Genomic DNA, 17,187 nt, shown 5'->3' with positions numbered 1-17,187 from the left:
CAAGACGGGAACAGGAAGTCCCGTCCAGGCAACGCCCCAATGAACGGAAACGCCCCTTTCTTGGGGCTTCATTGGCCCAGAGCTGCCGAGGCTCTTGGGTAAAGTAGTTCCCACAGCAACAACGATGAAGTGGGGCATTGGCGCCACCTCCAGGTCACAAGTGGAGCTACCTAGCTGACGCCTCCTAGAAAAGGTTTCTTTCAGTTTGAGGATTAGGAAGAGCGTTGCTTCTCTCAAAGGAGCCACACCTATATTTCCAGTGAGTGTAGTCTATAACGCAACACAGAAATGTTCAGTAGTCATGTATGGATGTGAGAATTGAACTATAAAGAAAGCTGAGCGCCGAAGAATTGATGCTTTTGAAAGGTGGTGTTGGAGAAGCCTGTTGAGAGTTCCTTTGACAGCAAGGAGATCCAACCAGTCCACCCCAAAGGAAATCAGTCCTGAATATTCATTGGAAGGACTGATGGCTAAAACTGAAACTCCAATACTTTGGCCATCTGATGGGAAGAACTGACTCATTTGAAAAGATCCTGATGCTGGGAAAGATTGAAGGCCGGAGGAGAAGGGGATGACAGAGGATGAGATGATTGGATGGCATCACTGACTCAATGGACATGGGATTGAGCAAGCTCTGGAAGTTGATGGTGGACAGGGAGCCTGGCGTGCTGCAGTCCATGGGGTCACAAAGAGTCCCACACGACTGAGGGACTGAACTGAACTTACATAGAGAATGTTCACCAGAAAAATTGAATGAACACACCAGATGCTAACACCAATCAGACCTCTATAGCGGGAAGCTAATATAGAGTATGTTGTTATAAAATGTACACACGGATTGTGTACATTGTGCTTCTGTGGGCCTCAGAATTTAGTCAGAAACAGGAGCAACAGAGACCCCAGACATGGCCACCATGGCATGAAATTGCAGTAGGGATTTGGGGTGCTACTGAACAGGTGGACCCCGTCTCTGGTTACTTTAGAAAATATTTGTCCTGCCATTACAATTAGTGTTTGTGTCTAACCCAGTGAGTAACACTTCTTACGAGATATGTTATGGGGCCCAAGCCTGCTCTGCTCACTGTATGACAGGCCAATAAATTGGAAGACGAGTTGTTGGAACAAGGAATGACGACTTTATTCAGAAAGCTGGCAGACCTAGAAGATGGCAGGCTGGCATCTCAAAAACACCGTCTTCCCTCAGTCTGGACTCAGGCTACTTTTATACAGAAGAGGTGGAGGGGTTCACTGCACTCTTCAGACCAATGGCTTAGTGGGACTGCTTTAGCTAGGGCCTGCCCTGCCCCTATTACAGAAATATTTCTCACTCTGTATACACAGATGTATTCAATTCATTTTAGGTATCATAAAAATACCTGAAGAGAAAAGTGACCAGAGAAATTCTCATTTACTAAGATATGGGATGGACAGGGAAGCCTGGAGTGCTGAAGTCCAAGGGGTCGCAAAGAGACACAACTGAGCAACTGAACTGAACTGACTGAAGTTATGCGAAAGTCATCCTGGCTTATACAATAATTTAACTTGAACTTTAGGCTAACCAAGACAGCCTGTTTGTGGTTTATCAAATATGCACTGCATAACCGCATTGGTTATTAAAGAAAAGAACACACTGACCAGAAGTAAAGACTGTCTGTTTTTGAGATAAAGATAAAAACATCTCCCCTTCCTGGGATGCCAAAGCTAGTACTCCTTTGATGATAAAACTCCTTTGCCAGGTGCCAAGGCCATATTGAGTTGTATATGTGCTGATGTGTTTTTTGGTTTGCTTTGTTTTTTGGGATCCTTGACTATGTCATCGCCTACATTCAGAACTCAGTCTTTGCTTCATCACCGGGTTTTTGATATTGGGTATCGCACTGGCAAAGGAAACTTGGTAACATATATTTGGTTCACTCTAAGGAAACCACTTTCCTGTGCTCTAAATCCTCTAAGTCCTTCAAGAGAATGAAAGACTGGAGCACCAGCTGTGCAGGGACATTGAAATACAAGCCCATCTACAATAAGGGTGGTCTCTACATGAGAGTCTGGCAGAGTTCCTCACTATGATTCCTCCTCCACCGCTGTCTCTGCAGATCTGTTATTCAATGCAAGTCCATGTGGCCCACAAACAGTGAGGCCAAATTATACCAAAACGTAGGAGTTTGGAGCAGTGAAAGGTTCACTGCAGAGACAGGTAAGGAGATGGATGTCTCATGCCCAAAACCCTGAACTCCCTAAAAGTTTTAAGAAAAACTGAAAATTGAGGGAGGGGTGTGATTAGTTGTATTGGGTAGAAAGACATGAGCATCGAGGGGAGGCCTGGCTGAAAGGGATGCAAGCTTATCTCTAAACTCCATCCCAAACATACCCAGGAGAGCTCACATATATGCTACAAAACAACTGTAGAGACTTTTCAATTGCTACACATGTGCCCTAGGCACACAGTGGATACAAAATGACCACAGGAGCTTCTCCAAGTAACCTTGGACAGGTAGGCAGTTAGGAGCTGATAAAGGGTTTATGAATATTCTACATCTAATTATCATAGGTGGAATTATGGGGAGATATAAACAACATAGCCTGCTGTTATGTAAATTATAATTGTTAATCAGCCTTGAGCATATGCCCATTTGTATTCCCTTTCATTGATTTGTGGTGGGTACAAGCCCTACTTGGCACAGGACATAACCAAAAGGAGTTGTTGTTGCTCAGCCTTTGTTCCAAGGAGCAAGTGTCATTTAATTCCATGGCTGGGTCACCAACTGCAGTGATTTTTGGAGCCCCCATCCAAAGTAACGTCTGTCACTGTTTCCATTGTTCAGTTCAGTTCAGTCGTTCAGTCGTGTCTGACTCTGCAACCCCATGGACTGCAGCACGCCAGGTCTCCCTGTCCATCACCAACTCCTGGAGTTTACCCAAACTCATGTTCATTCAGTCGGTGATGCCATCCAACCATCTCATCCTCTGTCGTCCCCTTCTTCTTCTGCCTTCAATCTTTCCCAGCATCAGGGTCTTTTCAGATGAGTCAGCTCTTCGCATCAGGTGGCCAAAGTATTGGAGTTTCAGCTTCAACATCAGTCCTTCCATTGTTACCTCACCTATTTGCCATGAAGTGATGGGACCAGATGCCATGATCTTAGTTTTTTAAATGTTGAGTTTCAAGCCAGCTTCTTCACTCTCTTCTTTCACTTTCATCAAGAGGCTTTTTAGTTCCTTTTTGCTTTCTGCCATAGAGTGGTGTCATTTACATATCTGAGGTTATTGATATTTCTCCTGTCAATCTTGATTCCAGCTTGTGCTTCATCCAGCCTGGCATTTCACATCATGTACTCTGTATATAAATTACATAAACGGTGGGGGACGGGGGAGAGACAATATACAGCCTTGATGTACTCCTTTCCCAATTTGGAACCAGTCCAATGTTTCATGTCCAGTTCTAAGTGTTGCTTCTTCACCTTTATACAGGTTTCTCAGGAGGCAGGTAAAATGGCCTGGTATTCCCATCTTTTAAGAATTTTCCACAATATGTTGTGATCCACATGGTCAAAGCCTTTAGCATAGTCCGTGAAACAGAAGTACATGTTTTTCTGGAATTCTCTTGCTTTTTCTATGATCCAATGGATGTTGGCAATTTGATCTCTTGTTCCTCTGCCTTTACTAAATCCAGCTTGAACATCTGGGATTTCTCACTTCACATACTGTTGAAGTCTAGCTTGGAGGATTTTGAGCATTACTTTGCTACCTTGTGAAATAAGTGCAATTGTGTGGTAGTTTGAACATTCTTTGGCATTGCCCTTCTTTGGGATTGGATTGAAAACTGACCTCTTCCAGTCCTGTGGCCACTGCTGAGTTTTCCAAATTTGCTGGCATATTGAGTGCAGCACTTTCACAGCATCATCTTTTAGGATTTGAAATACCTCAACTTTGAAAAGACCCTGATGCTGGGAAAGATTGAGGGTGGGAGAAGGGGACGGCAGAGGATGAGATGGTTTGATGGCATCACCGACTCAAAGGACATGAGTTTGAGTAAACTCCGGGAGTTCGTGATGGACAGGGAGGCCTGGCGTGCTGCAGTCCATGGGGTTGCAAAGAGTTGGATGTGACTGAGCAACCGAACTGAACTGAACTGAACTGGAATTCCTTCACCTCCACTAGCTTTGTTCATAGTGATGCTTCCTAAGGCCCACTTGACTTCACACTCCAGGATGTCTGGCTCTAGGTGAGTGATCACACTATCCTGGTTATCTGGGTCATTAAGACCTTTTTTTTTTTTTTTTGTACAGTTCTTCTGTGTATTCTTGCCACCTCTCCTTAATATCTTCTGCTTCTGTTAGGTCCTTACTGTTTATGTCCTTCGATGTGCCCTTCTTTGCATGAAATGTTGCCTTGGTATCTCTAATTTTCTTGAAGAGATCTCTAGTCTTCCCATTCTATTGTTTTCCTCTATTTCTTTGCATTATTCACTTATGAAGTCTTTCTTATCTCTCCTTGCTATTCTTTGGAACTCTGCATTCAAATGGGTATATCTTTCCTTTTCTCCTTTGCCTTTGGCTTATCTTCTTTTCTCAGCTATTTGTAAGTCCTCCTCAGGCAATCATTTTGCCTTTTTGCATTTCTTTTTCTTGGGGATGGTTTTCATCACTGTCTCCTGTACAGTGTTACAAACCTCTGTCCATAGTTCTTCAGGCACTCTATCAGATCTACTTCCTTGAATCTATTTGTCACTTCCACTGTATAATGGTAAGGGATTTGACTTAGGTCATACCTGAATGGCCTAGTGGTTTTCCCTACTTTCTTCAATTTAAGTCTGAATTTGTCAATAAGGAGTTCTTGATCTGTGCCACAGTCAGCTTCCAGTCTTGTTTTTGCTGACTGTATAGAGTTTCTCCATCTATGGCTGCAAAGAATATAATCAATCTGACTTCAATATTGACCATCTGGTGAAGTCCATGTGTAGAGTCATCTCTTACGTTGTTGGAGGGTGTTTGCTATGACCAATGCGTTCTCTTGGGAAAGCTGTTAGCCTTTGCCCTGTTTCATTTTGTACTCCAAGACTAAACTTGCCTGTTACTCCAGGTATCTCCTGACTTCCTACTTTTGCATTCCAGTCCCCTATGATGAAAAGGACATATTTTTTTGGTGTTAGTTCTAGGTGTTGCAGGCCTTCATAGAACTGTTCAACTTCAGCTTCTTCGGCATTAGTGGTTGGGTCATAGACTTGGATTCTGTGATATTGAATGGTTTGCCTTGAAAACAAACCAAGATCATTCTTTCATTTTTGAGATTGCACCAAAGTACTGCATTTCAGACTCTTTTGTTGATTATAAGGGCGACTCCATTTCTTCTAAGGGCTTCTTGCCCACAGTAGTAGATATAATGGTCATCTGAATTAAATTTGTCCATTCCGGTCCATTTTAGTTCACTGATGCATAAAAAGGAGAAGACTGGAAGTATAAAAGGGGAAAGCCAAGAGGGCTTGACTGGAGGGATGAGAGGACTCCTTTGGGAGTGTGAAACTAGTAAAAAAAATCTCTCTGAGCTGAACCAGGCTGTAGCTTTTCTGTTCTACACCTTTTGGTCCATTGCTCCAAATTTTTGTTGAGACATGACAAGAATTGAGGAAGAGAAATAAACCAACCTGACAGTTGTTGCAAAATTTTGGTTCCAGATCACTTGTTCTTGAGATCAAGTCATGGTCAAATGATGTTTCTATAAACCTAGATCAAATGAATGTTATTCTCTGTTATGACGAGAAAGGGCAAGAGCCCAGGGCACAACTTTCACCCTCCAAGGTCTAGGAACTGGCTGATGAGAGGAGAGTTCCTGCTTGGGCCCATAACCCTGTCAGAGAACATTCATCCAGCACCCAATCTGGGTCCTCCTGCCAGTGCCCAGGCTTGGCAGAAGAGGCAGGTTTTAGCTGGCAGTGCCATCAAGCTCAGGTCCCCAGACCCTGCACAGCTGTCATCATTGAGGGAGCCAGGTGCCCAGGACCCAACTAGCCCTCAGGCTCCTCAGATACCCCAACGGGAGTGGAGTGCATGTGGGCACCAGCTCCTGCAGACTGAAACCCATGCACACTGCTGCTGCCACCAGGTCACGGAGGCAGGGATGGCAGAGAGGTTCCCCGTTGCCTCAAGACCCAGGTCCCACCAGTGGGCCATGGTGGCAAGGGCTCTGGGGCTCAGCAGGGCACGGCCCCAGCCTCCCCCTAGTAATGTCCCCCAGCTCACCTGCAGCCACAAGGCTGTGAGGCCTGGAGGGTCCCCAGGAGAAAGCCACCATCTGCCACACTCTCCACCAGAGGACCAGCACCTGGACCAGCAGGACCTCTGACCGCCCTACCTAGGTCTGGAGCTAACAGTCCCCACAGCTGTCTCGCGGTAACGGTCACCAGGTAAGGGCTATGCGGTGACTGGCGCTAGCAAACAACTGCGCCCAGCCCCGCCCTATTGCCTGTCCACTTCCTGCAGATTTGGCGGCGAGTGAACTACATTAGGCCGAGAGGGGCTAGGCCGGGCCGGGGGCCGGGTACGGCGGCTGACAGGGCCTAGGCCGGGCGGGGGGCTGGGGCCGGCGTCGGTGGCAGCGGCGAGAGGAATTACCCAAAGCCCAAGGTAAGAGAAACCCAAGTAAGACGGTAAGTGTTGCGAGAGGGCATCAGAGGGCAGACACACTAAAACTAAAACTACAGAAAACTAGCTAATCTGATCACACGGACCACACCCTTGTCTATCTCAATGAAACTAAGCCATGCCATGTGGGGCCACCCAAGACAGATGGGTCATGGTGGAGAGGTCTGACAGGAAGTGGTCCACTGGAGAAGGGCATGGCAAACCACTTCAGTATTCTTGCCTTGAGAACCCCATGAACAGTATGAAAAGGCAAAAGGATAGGACACTGAAAGATGAACTCCCCAGGTCAGTAGGTGCCCAATATGCTAATGGAGATCAGTGGAGAAATAACTCCAGAAAGAACGATGGGATGGAGCCAAAGCAAAAACGATACCCAACTGTGGATGTGACTGGTGATAGACGCAGAGTCCGATACTGTAAAGAGCAATATTGCATAGGAACCTGGAATGTTAGGTCCATGAATCAAGGCAAACTGGAAGTGGTCAAACGGGAGATGGCAAGAGTGAACGTCGACATTCTAGGAATCAGCGAACTAAGATGGACTGGAATGGGTGAATTTAACTCAGATGACCATTATATCTACTACTGTGGGCAAGAATCCCTTAGAAGAAATGGAGTAGCCATCATGGTCAACAAAAGAGTCCAAAATGCAGTACTTGGATGCAATCTCAAAAACGACAGAATGATCTCTGTTCATTTCCAAGGCAAACCATTCAATATCACAGTAATCCAAGTCTATGCCCCGACCAGTAATACTGAAGAAGCTGAAGTTGAACGGTTCTATGAAGACCTACAAGACCTCCTAGAACTAACACCCAAAAAAGATGTCCTTTTTATTATAGGGGACTGGAATGCAAAAGTAGGAAGTCAAGAAACACCTGGCGTAACAGGCAAGTTTGGCCTTGGAGTACAGAATGAAGCAGGGCAAAGGCTAATGGAGTTTTGCCACGAGAACGCACTGGTAATAGCAAACACCCTATTCCAACAACACAAGAGAAGACTCTACACGTGGACATCACCAGATGGTCAACACCGAAATCAGATTGATTATATTCTTTGCAGCTAAAGATGGAGAAGCTCTATACAGTCAGCAAAAACAAGACCAGGAGCAGACTGTGGCTCAGATCATGAACTGCTTATTGCCAAATTCAGACTTAAATTGAAGAACGTAGGGAAAACCACTAGACCATTCAGGTATGACCTAGATCAAATCCCTTATGAGTATACAGTGGAAGTGACAAATAGATTTAAGGGACTAGACCTGATAGACAGAGTGCCTGACGAACTATGGACAGAGGTTCATGACATTGTACAGCAGACAGGGATCAAGAAAATCCCCATGGAAAAGAAATGCAAGAAAGCAAAATGGCTGTCTGAGGAGGCCTTACAGATAGCTGGGAAGAGAGGAGAAGCAAAAAGCAAAGGAGAAAAGGAAAGATATTCCCATCTGAATGCAGAGTTCCAAAGAATAGCAAGGAGAGATAAGAAAGCCTTCCTCAGCGATCAGTGCAAAGAAATAGAGGAAAACAACAGATTGGGAAAGACTAGAGATCTCTTCAAGAAAATTAGAGATACCAAAGGAACATTTCATGCAAAGATAGGCTCGATAAAGGACAGAAATGGTATGGACCTAACAGAAGCAGAAGATATTAAGAAGAGGTGGCAAGAATACACAGAAGAACTGTACAAAAAAGATCTTCACGACCCAGATAATCACGATGGTGTGATCACTCACCTAGAGCCAGACATCCTGGAATGTGAAGTCAAGTGGGCCTTGAAAAGCATCACTACGAACAAAGCTAGTGGAGGTGCTGGAATTCCAGTTGAGCTATTTCAAATCCTCAAAGGTGATGCTGTGAAAGTGCTGCACTCGATATGCCAGCAAATTTGGAAAACTCAGCAGTGGCCACAGGACTGGAAAAGGTCAGTTTTCGTTCCAATCCCAAAGAAAGGCAATGCCAAAGAATGCTCAAACTACCGCGCAATTGCACTCATCTCACATGCTAGTAAAGTAATGCTCAAAATTCTCCAAGCCAGGCTTCAGCAATACATGAACCGTGAACGTCCAGATGTTCAAGCTGGTTTTAGAAAAGGCAGAGGAACCAGAAATCAAATTGCCAATATCCGCTGGATCATCGAAAAAGCAAGAGAGTTCCAGAAAAACATCTATTTCTGCTTTATTGACTATGCCAAAGCCTTTGACTGTGTGGATCACAATAAACTGTGGAAAATTCTGAAAGAGATGGGAATACCAGACCATCTGACCTATCTCTTGAGAAACCTGTATGCAGGTCAGGAAGCAACAGTTAGAACTGGACATGGAACAACAGACTGGTTCCAAATAGGAAAAGGAGCACGTCAAGGCTGTATATTGTCACCCTGCTTATTTAACTTATATGCAGAGTACATCATGAGAAACGCTGGGCTGGAAGAAACACAAGCTGGAATCAAGATTGCCGGGAGAAATATCAATAACCTCAGATATGCGGATGACACCACCCTTATGGCAGAAAGTGAAGAAGAACTAAAGAGCCTCTTGATGAAGGTGAAGGAGAAGAGTGAAAAAGTTGGCTTAAAGCTCAACATTCAGAAAACTAAGATCATGGCATCTGGTCCCATCACTCCATGGGAAATAGATGGGGAAACAGTGGAAACAGTGTCAGACTTTATTTTTGGGGGCTCCAGAATCACTGCTGATGGTGACTGCAGCCATGAAATTAAGAGACGCTTACTCCTTGGAAGGAAGGTTATGGCTAACCTAGATGGCATATTTAAAAGCAGAGAGATTACTTTGCTAACAAAAGTCCGTTTAGTCAAGGCTATGGTTTTTCCAGTGGTCATGTATGGATGTGAGAGTTGGACGGTGAAGAAAGCTGAGCGCCAAAGAATTGATGCTTTTGAGCTGTGGTGTTGGAGAAGACTCTTGAGAGTCCCTTGGACTGCAAAGAGATCCAATCAATCCATCCTAAAAGAGATCAATCCTGGGTGTTCATTGGAAGGTCTGATGTTGAAGCTGAAACTCCAATACTTTGGCCACCTCATGCGAAGGGTTGACTCATTGGAAAAGACCCTAATGCTGGGTACGATTGGGGGCGGGAGGAGAAGGGGACGACAGAGGATGAGATGGTTGGATGGCATCACCGACTCGATGAACATGGGTTTGGGTAGACTCCGGGAGTTGGTGATGGACAGGGAGGCCTGGCGTGCTGCAATTCATGGGGTCGCAAATAGTCGGACACGACTGAGCGACTGAACTGAACTGAACTACATTACCCAGCAGGCGCTGCTTTCTGCGAAGGCGGTGCTCAGCTGACCACGCAGATTCCCCATTGGAACCAGCGGGGCGGGACTTCCGCCTTCGGGGGGCGGTCGTTTTAGGGGATCTCTTGGGTCGGTGTGCTTGAGGAGAGCCTCCGGGAAGCTGGTGTGAGCTGGGGTGACGGGAGCGGGAAGGCGCGAGAGGAGGCTGGCGTTCTCTTCTCGACACTAATGCGGGTCTGACGTTCAGCAGCGGCGCCCGGGAGTCACCTGATACCGACTCCGGGACAGGGATGCCTGGGGCCCGACCTGGTCCACAGCTGCTGGCTCTGCTCCGCCCACAGAGTCCGATGGCAGCGGCCGCTCTGAAAGCCCCGCCTGAGGTAAATGCTCGTCCTCCGGTCTCTCACCGCCGTCGCCCCACTGGACGCTAAAGGCCCCCCTTGATCGTCCCCTGCTCAAGCCCCTGGGTCCAAATCTGTAAGGAGATCGTGGGTGAGAGGGCGTATTTCTGTCAGCCAGTATGATGGGGCGTGGGAGAGGGTTACAGGCCGCGGGACCGGCACTATCAAAGCCTTGAAACAGTAACTGAACTGAGAGTCTTAAACTTGAGATGTGTCTGGAGTCTGCACGCAACCGCATGAGAGGATGTCACACGGGACAAGGCAGCCGCAGCAGCTGGGCCTTCATTGTGCGGTCGCCAGTGGCCAGGGAGGGTTGTGAAGAGGAGAGGCTCAATTTGTGTGTCAAAATTGTCCAAATTCTTCGCAGGGAAAAAGAGACAGGGGTAGTGGTGATGAGAGTGTAAGTGGAGACTGGAAGACCTGTGAGGAAGTAAATACCATGGAGTGCTGGTGGGCTCTGGACTGTCGTCGCTGGGGGCCGGAGAGGGGAGAAATGATCAGGTTGCTCACAGGCTTTAAACGCGGGACAGACAGGATTTCCTGCTGCACCGGCTGTGGCTGTGAAAATGTAGGGAAGGAAGGACGAACCTGTTTTTTGGTTTGCAGGGAGCAGGTTTCAGGGAAAAGATTGGGAGTTGGATTTTGGACGTGGTAACCCCGAGGTTTCCCAGAGTGGAAGTGTCGCATGGGCAACTTGCTCGCTCACCTGAGCGGTTCCTGGGTTCCAGGGAGGGATCTGGGCTGGAGATATCCAAGGGATGGTGGTGGGTGGCCTGGTCCGCAGCACGGACTGGGGCTTATATTTAGAAGGAAGAATGTTTATTTCAGATGAACCTGGAGGGTGGGCCACCTCCATAGGGGTGGATTCTTGTACTCCAAAGTGTTTCTGGCTGGTGTGGAGGAATGGTTAGCGGACCCAGGTCTGGACTGGAGACTGAGATGGTCAGCGGTGTAGATTTGCCACTCCAGGCTCAGCAGGCCCTCTTTTCCCCTCGTGGAGAAAAAGAACACTCAGGTCGGCTAGTAGGGGATCTCCTTTGATGCCTAAGGTCCCCCAGCTTTTAGGACAGGAGGGAAGAGTAGCCGCTCCAGTGGAAAGGCCTCTAGCAGGCTTCCCTCCAGGAGGGTGTATACCAGGCAGCCAGTTGCCAATTGGACTGGTAGCTACTCAGTTTTCTTAGGCCCAATCCCCCAGTTTCTTATCTTGTGAGTTTATGAAATAAACACTCATTTAACACTAACTGGTGAAAATACATATATACATATGTACATAAATAAGTATGTATATACATACACACATAGGCAGTTAAGACAACAAGCTAACATATAATAATTAGTTGAAATATCAATATCTTGCTAAGCATTTGACTAAATCAAACATCTTCAATATTGTATTTTCTTAGTTAAAAGGCATGTTGAAAAAGTACATGTTTAATACCAACCAGGAAATGCTGACAGAAGCATCACTTATGAGGACAGTGAGAGTCGATAGAACTTGATGCATAGAAATGAGCAAACAATAGCCCTTTGGAATGGACACCATTATTGTCCACATTTGACAGGTCACAACACTGCACAGGGGGGCCAAGTATTTGTCCGAGATTACACAGCTGTTAAGAGGCACGCATCACTGAGGACTGTGGTACCTTGGTTGAGCCATTGGGGTCCAATATTATTATTGCCTGCTTCTCATGGCCTGGCTTTTCCATAGCCATGTTGTGGCTGCGAAGTGGCTTCCAGACCATGAAGAGGTAAGTGATAGGTGTCCTAGATCCTTACGCTTTTCAGCTCCCACTTGACTGGGCTCCAGGATTGTAGCATCCTGGGACTTGTTCTACCTGCTATGCTCCTCACCCTGCCATCTAAGATCCTTGGAAGGTGGTCATCCAAGATCAGGTCCCTGAGTCCAGACCAGGAATCATATGGTTTGGTTCCCATTTCTGGTAACCAGTGGCATGAGGCCTAGAAGAGAATTCATTCACAGTGATCATTAGAAAATACTAGAGGTGAGGTTGAGCTGGGAATGCCCAGCAAACTTAGGTCCCCCTCATGTGTGGTGGAAACAGCAAGAAGCAGAAGCTAGACCTGGACTGGTGGTCTGCAGAGATGTGCCTCAATTCAGAGGGTGGTGGGAGCCACAGGGGGTTCAGAGCAGAAGAAGGAACTGATCTGAGCCAGGCTTAATAAGCAGACTGTTGGGTGGTAGGGAGACCAGGGAGGAGGCTACTACAACAGCCCAGGTGAGCATGGTGGTAGATGGGCCAGAGTAGTGGCAGTGGAAGTGGGCAACGTGTTGGGAGTGTATGTTGGTTCTTTCAAGTAGGTCTGAGCAGACTCTCTGATATGGAAGGTTGGGAGAGAAAAGAGGAAGAGTCAGGTGATTCTGAGATGTTTGGCCTCGGTAGCTAGAAGGAGGGAAGTGCCACCGCTTCCAAGTCGGTGGCAAGAGGAATTCTCACTGGAAATAAGGAGTTAGGTTCTGGCTGTTGAACCCAGAAACCCTAGAGCAGACTCCTCCCCTGGGCACCTGGACACACAGGCTGGAGTTCAGGTGAAGGGTTCAGATTGGATTCACCCAGAGTGTGGAGGGTGCGTGGGCCAGGACGGAGCTGAGATCAGATTGGATTCACCCACAGTGTGGAGGGTGCACGGGCCAGGACGGAGCTGAGATCAGATTGGATTCACCTACAGCGTGGAGGGTATGTGGGCCAGGATGGAGCTGAGATCAGATTGGATTCACCCACAGCGTGGAGGGTGCATGGGCCAGGACGGAGCTGAGATCAGATTGGATTTACCCACAGTGTGGAGGGTGCGTGAGCCAGGACGGAGCTGAGATCAGATTTGGCGGGGGGCACCTTCAGCTCCCGTGGCAGTGCATTAGGTAACAAGGGAGGGGAGTGTGGGGCTGAGGACTGGGTCTCTCGCTGGATGGGGTGCTGGGTTTCATAGAAACACATGAGGGGAGTGTAGTGGTCATGGTGGTGAGGCGATGTAGGGGTGAGGAGGATCTAGCTGGAGGCCGTATTTCCGTGGGGAATGGACATGAGATGTAGGTGGAGACCAGGCAGGGAGATGAGAGCAAAGCTGCTGCTACTGCTGATTCATCCAGCTGTGGGTTCCCCAGGCTCTTGTTCTTATCGCTGCGGGGACCTGGAGGTCAGCACAAAGTCCACGGGGTCCCCTGGGACTGTTGGTGGGCATGATGTGAGACAAGTGGACCTAGGCTTTGAACAAGTGTCAGAGGATGCCGAGACTGGCCAGGGGACTGCTTTGTAACACAGAATGGAAGAGAGCTGATTGTACCTGAGATCTACTCCAGGTATCAAGATGCCAAGGATGAAGCCAGGGTAAGGGCCAAGTAGGGTCAGTGCCATGAGGGAGGTGTGGTATGAAGAACAATATGCATGTTGGGAGAGAGTGCCAGCCGATGGCCCCAGGCCCTTGTACTGGGGTGAAAGGAGAAGGGGACTCAATTTTTGTTGTTCTTGGGGACCACAGTCTGAAGGATCCTGGGTAAACTGTCCAGCAGAAGGGTGAGGCTCTGTAGGTCAGCACCAGAGCTCAGATGACACCTGTCCCCCTACCTGTTGTTGCTGAGGGCAGAACATGGTGATCGCTGGGGTGGCCAGGAGAGCAGGCGTCAGCAGCACCAGGGCCTGGAATCTCCACTGAGGTGGGGAGCTCGGGAGGAGGGTTAGAGTCCCAGGAAAGAAGGCCGCATGTAAACTGAACCATCCCCATTGTGGCAGGGCCGAGTGACCTTTGAGGACGTGGCTGTCTACTTCTCCTGGGAGGAGTGGGGGCTCCTTGATGAGGCCCAGAGGCTCCTGTACCGTGGGGTAATGCTGGAGACCTTCTCACTGATGGCCTCTCTCGGTAAGCTCCTTGCACCTTACAGCTCCTTCCCTCTCCCCTCCCAAACCTGGTCTGTGGGTACTGCATACTTTCTTGTGTCCTAGAGTAGGTGTAACAGCCAAGCCCAGGTGCACCACCCACTTCTGTCCCCAAGCTGCTCCATGGTTGTGCAGGAATGGGTTTGGGGATCCCAAGTGTTGCAGTCAGATGGATCCTGTGCTACTGGCCTCTCCCTGGCCTGGTGACGCCAAAGAGATCCACAGCAATCCAACACCCCACTTTGGCCCTCCACTTTTGGCTGATGTGGGATCTGCCTGTGTCAGGAACTGAGATGCTGACCTGGCCACTGCTTGACCGGGATGTTCCTGCAGCATCTTTTCCCCACCTTCTTGTTGGTTACACTCAGCCTTGGTTCCTGTGGGCTGCTGAGGAGTGGGTCACTTTGACCCTCCTGCCTTGTTCCTTCCGTAGGACTCACATCGTCCAGGACCCATGACATGACTCAACTGGAGCAGCAGGGGGAGCCCTGTGTGCCTGCCGGGGGAGTCTCAACCACAGCCACACCAGCAGGTACTTGGAGGGAGGCAGCGGAGGGTGGGGGTGAACCCAGGGATGAGTTCGCACCAGGAGTCTCCCCAGGGGGCCCTGATGTTTTGGTGTCAGACAAGGGGTCAAGGCTGATTTCCACCTTTTTTCCCTCAGCTGCCAGGGCTGTCCCCTACCCTCTCTTCCACTCTGCAGCACTCACCAACAGTGGCCTCATTTTCTACTGTTTTATGACATGGCCAGTCAACTGTGGCCATGAGGGGAAACACAGGAGAGCCTAAGGAAGAAAAACAAAGTTTATTGTGCTCACAGGTCCAAAGAGGTAGTCCCTACCCGCCGAGGGGGGTAGCGGGGGTCACACTGGAGGGAATGGGCTCCAACAAGCAGGGGAAGCAGAGGGTGAGGACCTGTCAGCAGGTGCCTTTGTTGGTGGGAGGAGTACAAGAAAAGGCACGGTGGGATTTTATGGGTGCATTTGAACATAACTAGGTCACACTCAGGGGAGGACAAGAAGGGCTGCTTGTGTGGGGGACCAGCCTCCTCACACCAGTGCGCCTGGGCAGGGTACTCCAGCCTGTGTGTTGGGATGCTGACGCAGCTGGAAATAGGGAGCTTCACAGGTTATGATACAATTGATGCTGTGGTATCTCAACATCCTTAGCAATGCTCACTGTGATGGGTGACACTTGCCACCTAAGTTGTGGCAATGCTAAAAGTCACTGGAAGATTTGGGTTTTACCACTGAAGGCAAGTTGCGACAAAAGTGACAACTAAGAAGGGTCCCAGGAACCCCTTACTGCCTGTATCAGACACGTGTGAGGGTGCTGCCCCATCCCGCCAAAGTCTACGTACTCCACAGACACTTCATCGGCATTTCTGCGCTTACAGGTTGTTGGTGCGGAGCAGAGGCTGATGAGGCACCTTCTGAGCAGAGTGGTTGTGTAGAAGTGGACAGAGCAAACCTTCACCAACACCAGAACATGAACTCTGGAGAGAAAACCTCAACAAGAGAAGAGCATGAGGGGAGTGGGAAGGTCTCCCCAGGAAGCTCTGCTCTTCCCAAGCCTCAGGCGGCTCTTAGTGGAGGGGAGCCATGCAGGAGTACCAAAAGTGGGGAGGGCGTTCCTTCTGCAAAAAGGCATTACAGGTGTAGTGAGTGTGGGAAAGACTTTGGTCAGAAATACTTACTTGTTCAGCACCAGAGACTACACACGGGAGAAAAGCCTTATGAATGCAGTGAATGTGGGAAATTATTCAGCCATAAATCCAACCTTTTTATACACCAAATAGTTCACACTGGTGAAAGGCCTTACGGGTGTAGTGAATGTGGAAAATCCTTTAGCCGCAATGCTGACCTCATTCAACACCGGAGAGTCCACACTGGAGAAAAGCCTTTTAAATGCAGTGAATGTGGAAAAGCCTTCAGGCACAATTCTACACTTGTTCAGCATCACAGAATCCACACTGGAGTAAGGCCTTACGAGTGCAGTGAATGTGGGAAGTTCTTTAGCTTTAACTCAAGCCTCATGAAGCATCAGAGAGTTCACACTGGAGAAAGACCTTATAAGTGCAGCGAATGTGGGAAATTCTATAGCCACAAGTCAAGCCTTATTAATCACTGGCGAGTTCACACTGGAGAAAGGCCTTATGAATGCAGCGAATGTGGGAAATTTTTTAGCCAAAGCTCTAGCCTTGTGCAACACCGAAAAGTTCACACTGGAGAAAAGCCTTTTAAGTGCAATGAATGTGGAAGGTTCTTTAGTGAGAATTCTAGCCTTGTTAAACACCAGAGAGTTCACACTGGAGCAAGACCTTATGGGTGCAGGGAATGTGGGAAATTTTTCCGCCACAGCTCCAGCCTTGTTAAGCATCGGAGGATTCACACTGGAGAAATGCCTTATGAGTGCAGCAGTTGTGGGAAATCATTTAGCCAGCGTTTCAACCTTATACAACACCAGAAAGTTCACAGTGGAGAAAAGTCTTGCAAGGTTCAAATGTGACTGACCCTTGCTTTTCTACCTGAGTATTAGATTTTCTTAAATAAATGTTTCTTCATTTGCTATATATCCTTCAGATCACTTCCAGAGGCTTTAAATGATGTTTTTATAATTTTCACCCATTTCCCTGGGAAGCAGGCCTGCAAAGCTCCTCACACTGTCATGCTGGAAGCTAATGCAAATATTTAACTTTTTAAGAATTTGCCATCTTGTATTCTAAATGGTTATGCCATGTCACATTTCCTGGAGTGTGTTTGTTTTCTAGTTTCTTCATATCTTTGCTGAGTTTTGTATGTAAAATATTGGCCATATATTTTTAGCAATTCTAGTAGATGTCTAGTAGTATTTCATTGTGGTTTAAATTTGCATTTCCCTAATGACTTGGTGTTCAGTATTTCTCCCTGTGTATTTGGCATCATATATTTTCTTTAGTGAATTATCTGATCAAAGTTTTTTGCCTACTATTAAAAGAAGTGTCTTGCAATTTCTTAA

At 47.8% G+C, this 17,187-nt stretch overlaps 1 protein-coding gene across 7 annotated transcripts; it reads left to right on the top strand.

Annotated features, from left to right (window-relative positions):
* Positions 1-381: 381 nt before the first annotated feature.
* Positions 382-17,187, top strand: LOC145514448 (uncharacterized). Of its 7 annotated transcripts, XM_081512263.1 has the most exons (7): positions 1,846-2,194; positions 6,305-6,397; positions 10,144-10,294; positions 12,028-12,048; positions 14,047-14,173; positions 14,624-14,722; positions 15,587-17,187. In XM_081512263.1, the coding sequence occupies exons 3-7, from the start codon at positions 10,187-10,189 to the stop codon at positions 16,696-16,698; spliced, it is 1,467 nt and encodes a 488-aa protein (XP_081368389.1). In that variant the 5' UTR covers positions 1,846-2,194; positions 6,305-6,397; positions 10,144-10,186; the 3' UTR covers positions 16,699-17,187. The 7 variants fall into 7 exon arrangements, with proteins under 7 accessions (XP_081368391.1, XP_081368389.1, XP_081368392.1 ...); XM_081512265.1 differs by lacking the exon at positions 12,028-12,048 and having other exon boundaries at positions 382-2,194; positions 10,144-10,276; XM_081512266.1 differs by lacking the exons at positions 1,846-2,194; positions 6,305-6,397; positions 12,028-12,048 and adding an exon at positions 10,908-10,910 and having other exon boundaries at positions 9,996-10,276.

The sequence above is a fragment of the Giraffa tippelskirchi genome, chromosome 7 (assembly GCF_054371585.1).
Source record: "Giraffa tippelskirchi isolate mGirTip1 chromosome 7, T2T-mGirTip1v1.2.pri, whole genome shotgun sequence".
In the NCBI taxonomy this organism is placed as follows: domain Eukaryota; kingdom Metazoa; phylum Chordata; class Mammalia; order Artiodactyla; family Giraffidae; genus Giraffa; species Giraffa tippelskirchi.
This window is presented reverse-complemented; position numbering and strand designations above follow the sequence as displayed.

What these genes read in the sequence shown, in the direction of transcription:
- LOC145514448 (XM_081512263.1), top strand. Translation starts at nt 10,187, where the DNA reads ATGCCTGGGGCCCGACCTGGTCCACAGCTGCTGGCTCTGCTCCGCCCA. An exon ending in CTCACTGATGGCCTCTCTCG is followed by an intron (nt 14,174 to 14,623) that starts GTAAGCTCCTTG and finishes TTCCTTCCGTAG; the next exon opens with GACTCACATCGTCCAGGACC. An exon ending in AACCACAGCCACACCAGCAG is followed by an intron (nt 14,723 to 15,586) that starts GTACTTGGAGGG and finishes CTGCGCTTACAG; the next exon opens with GTTGTTGGTGCGGAGCAGAG.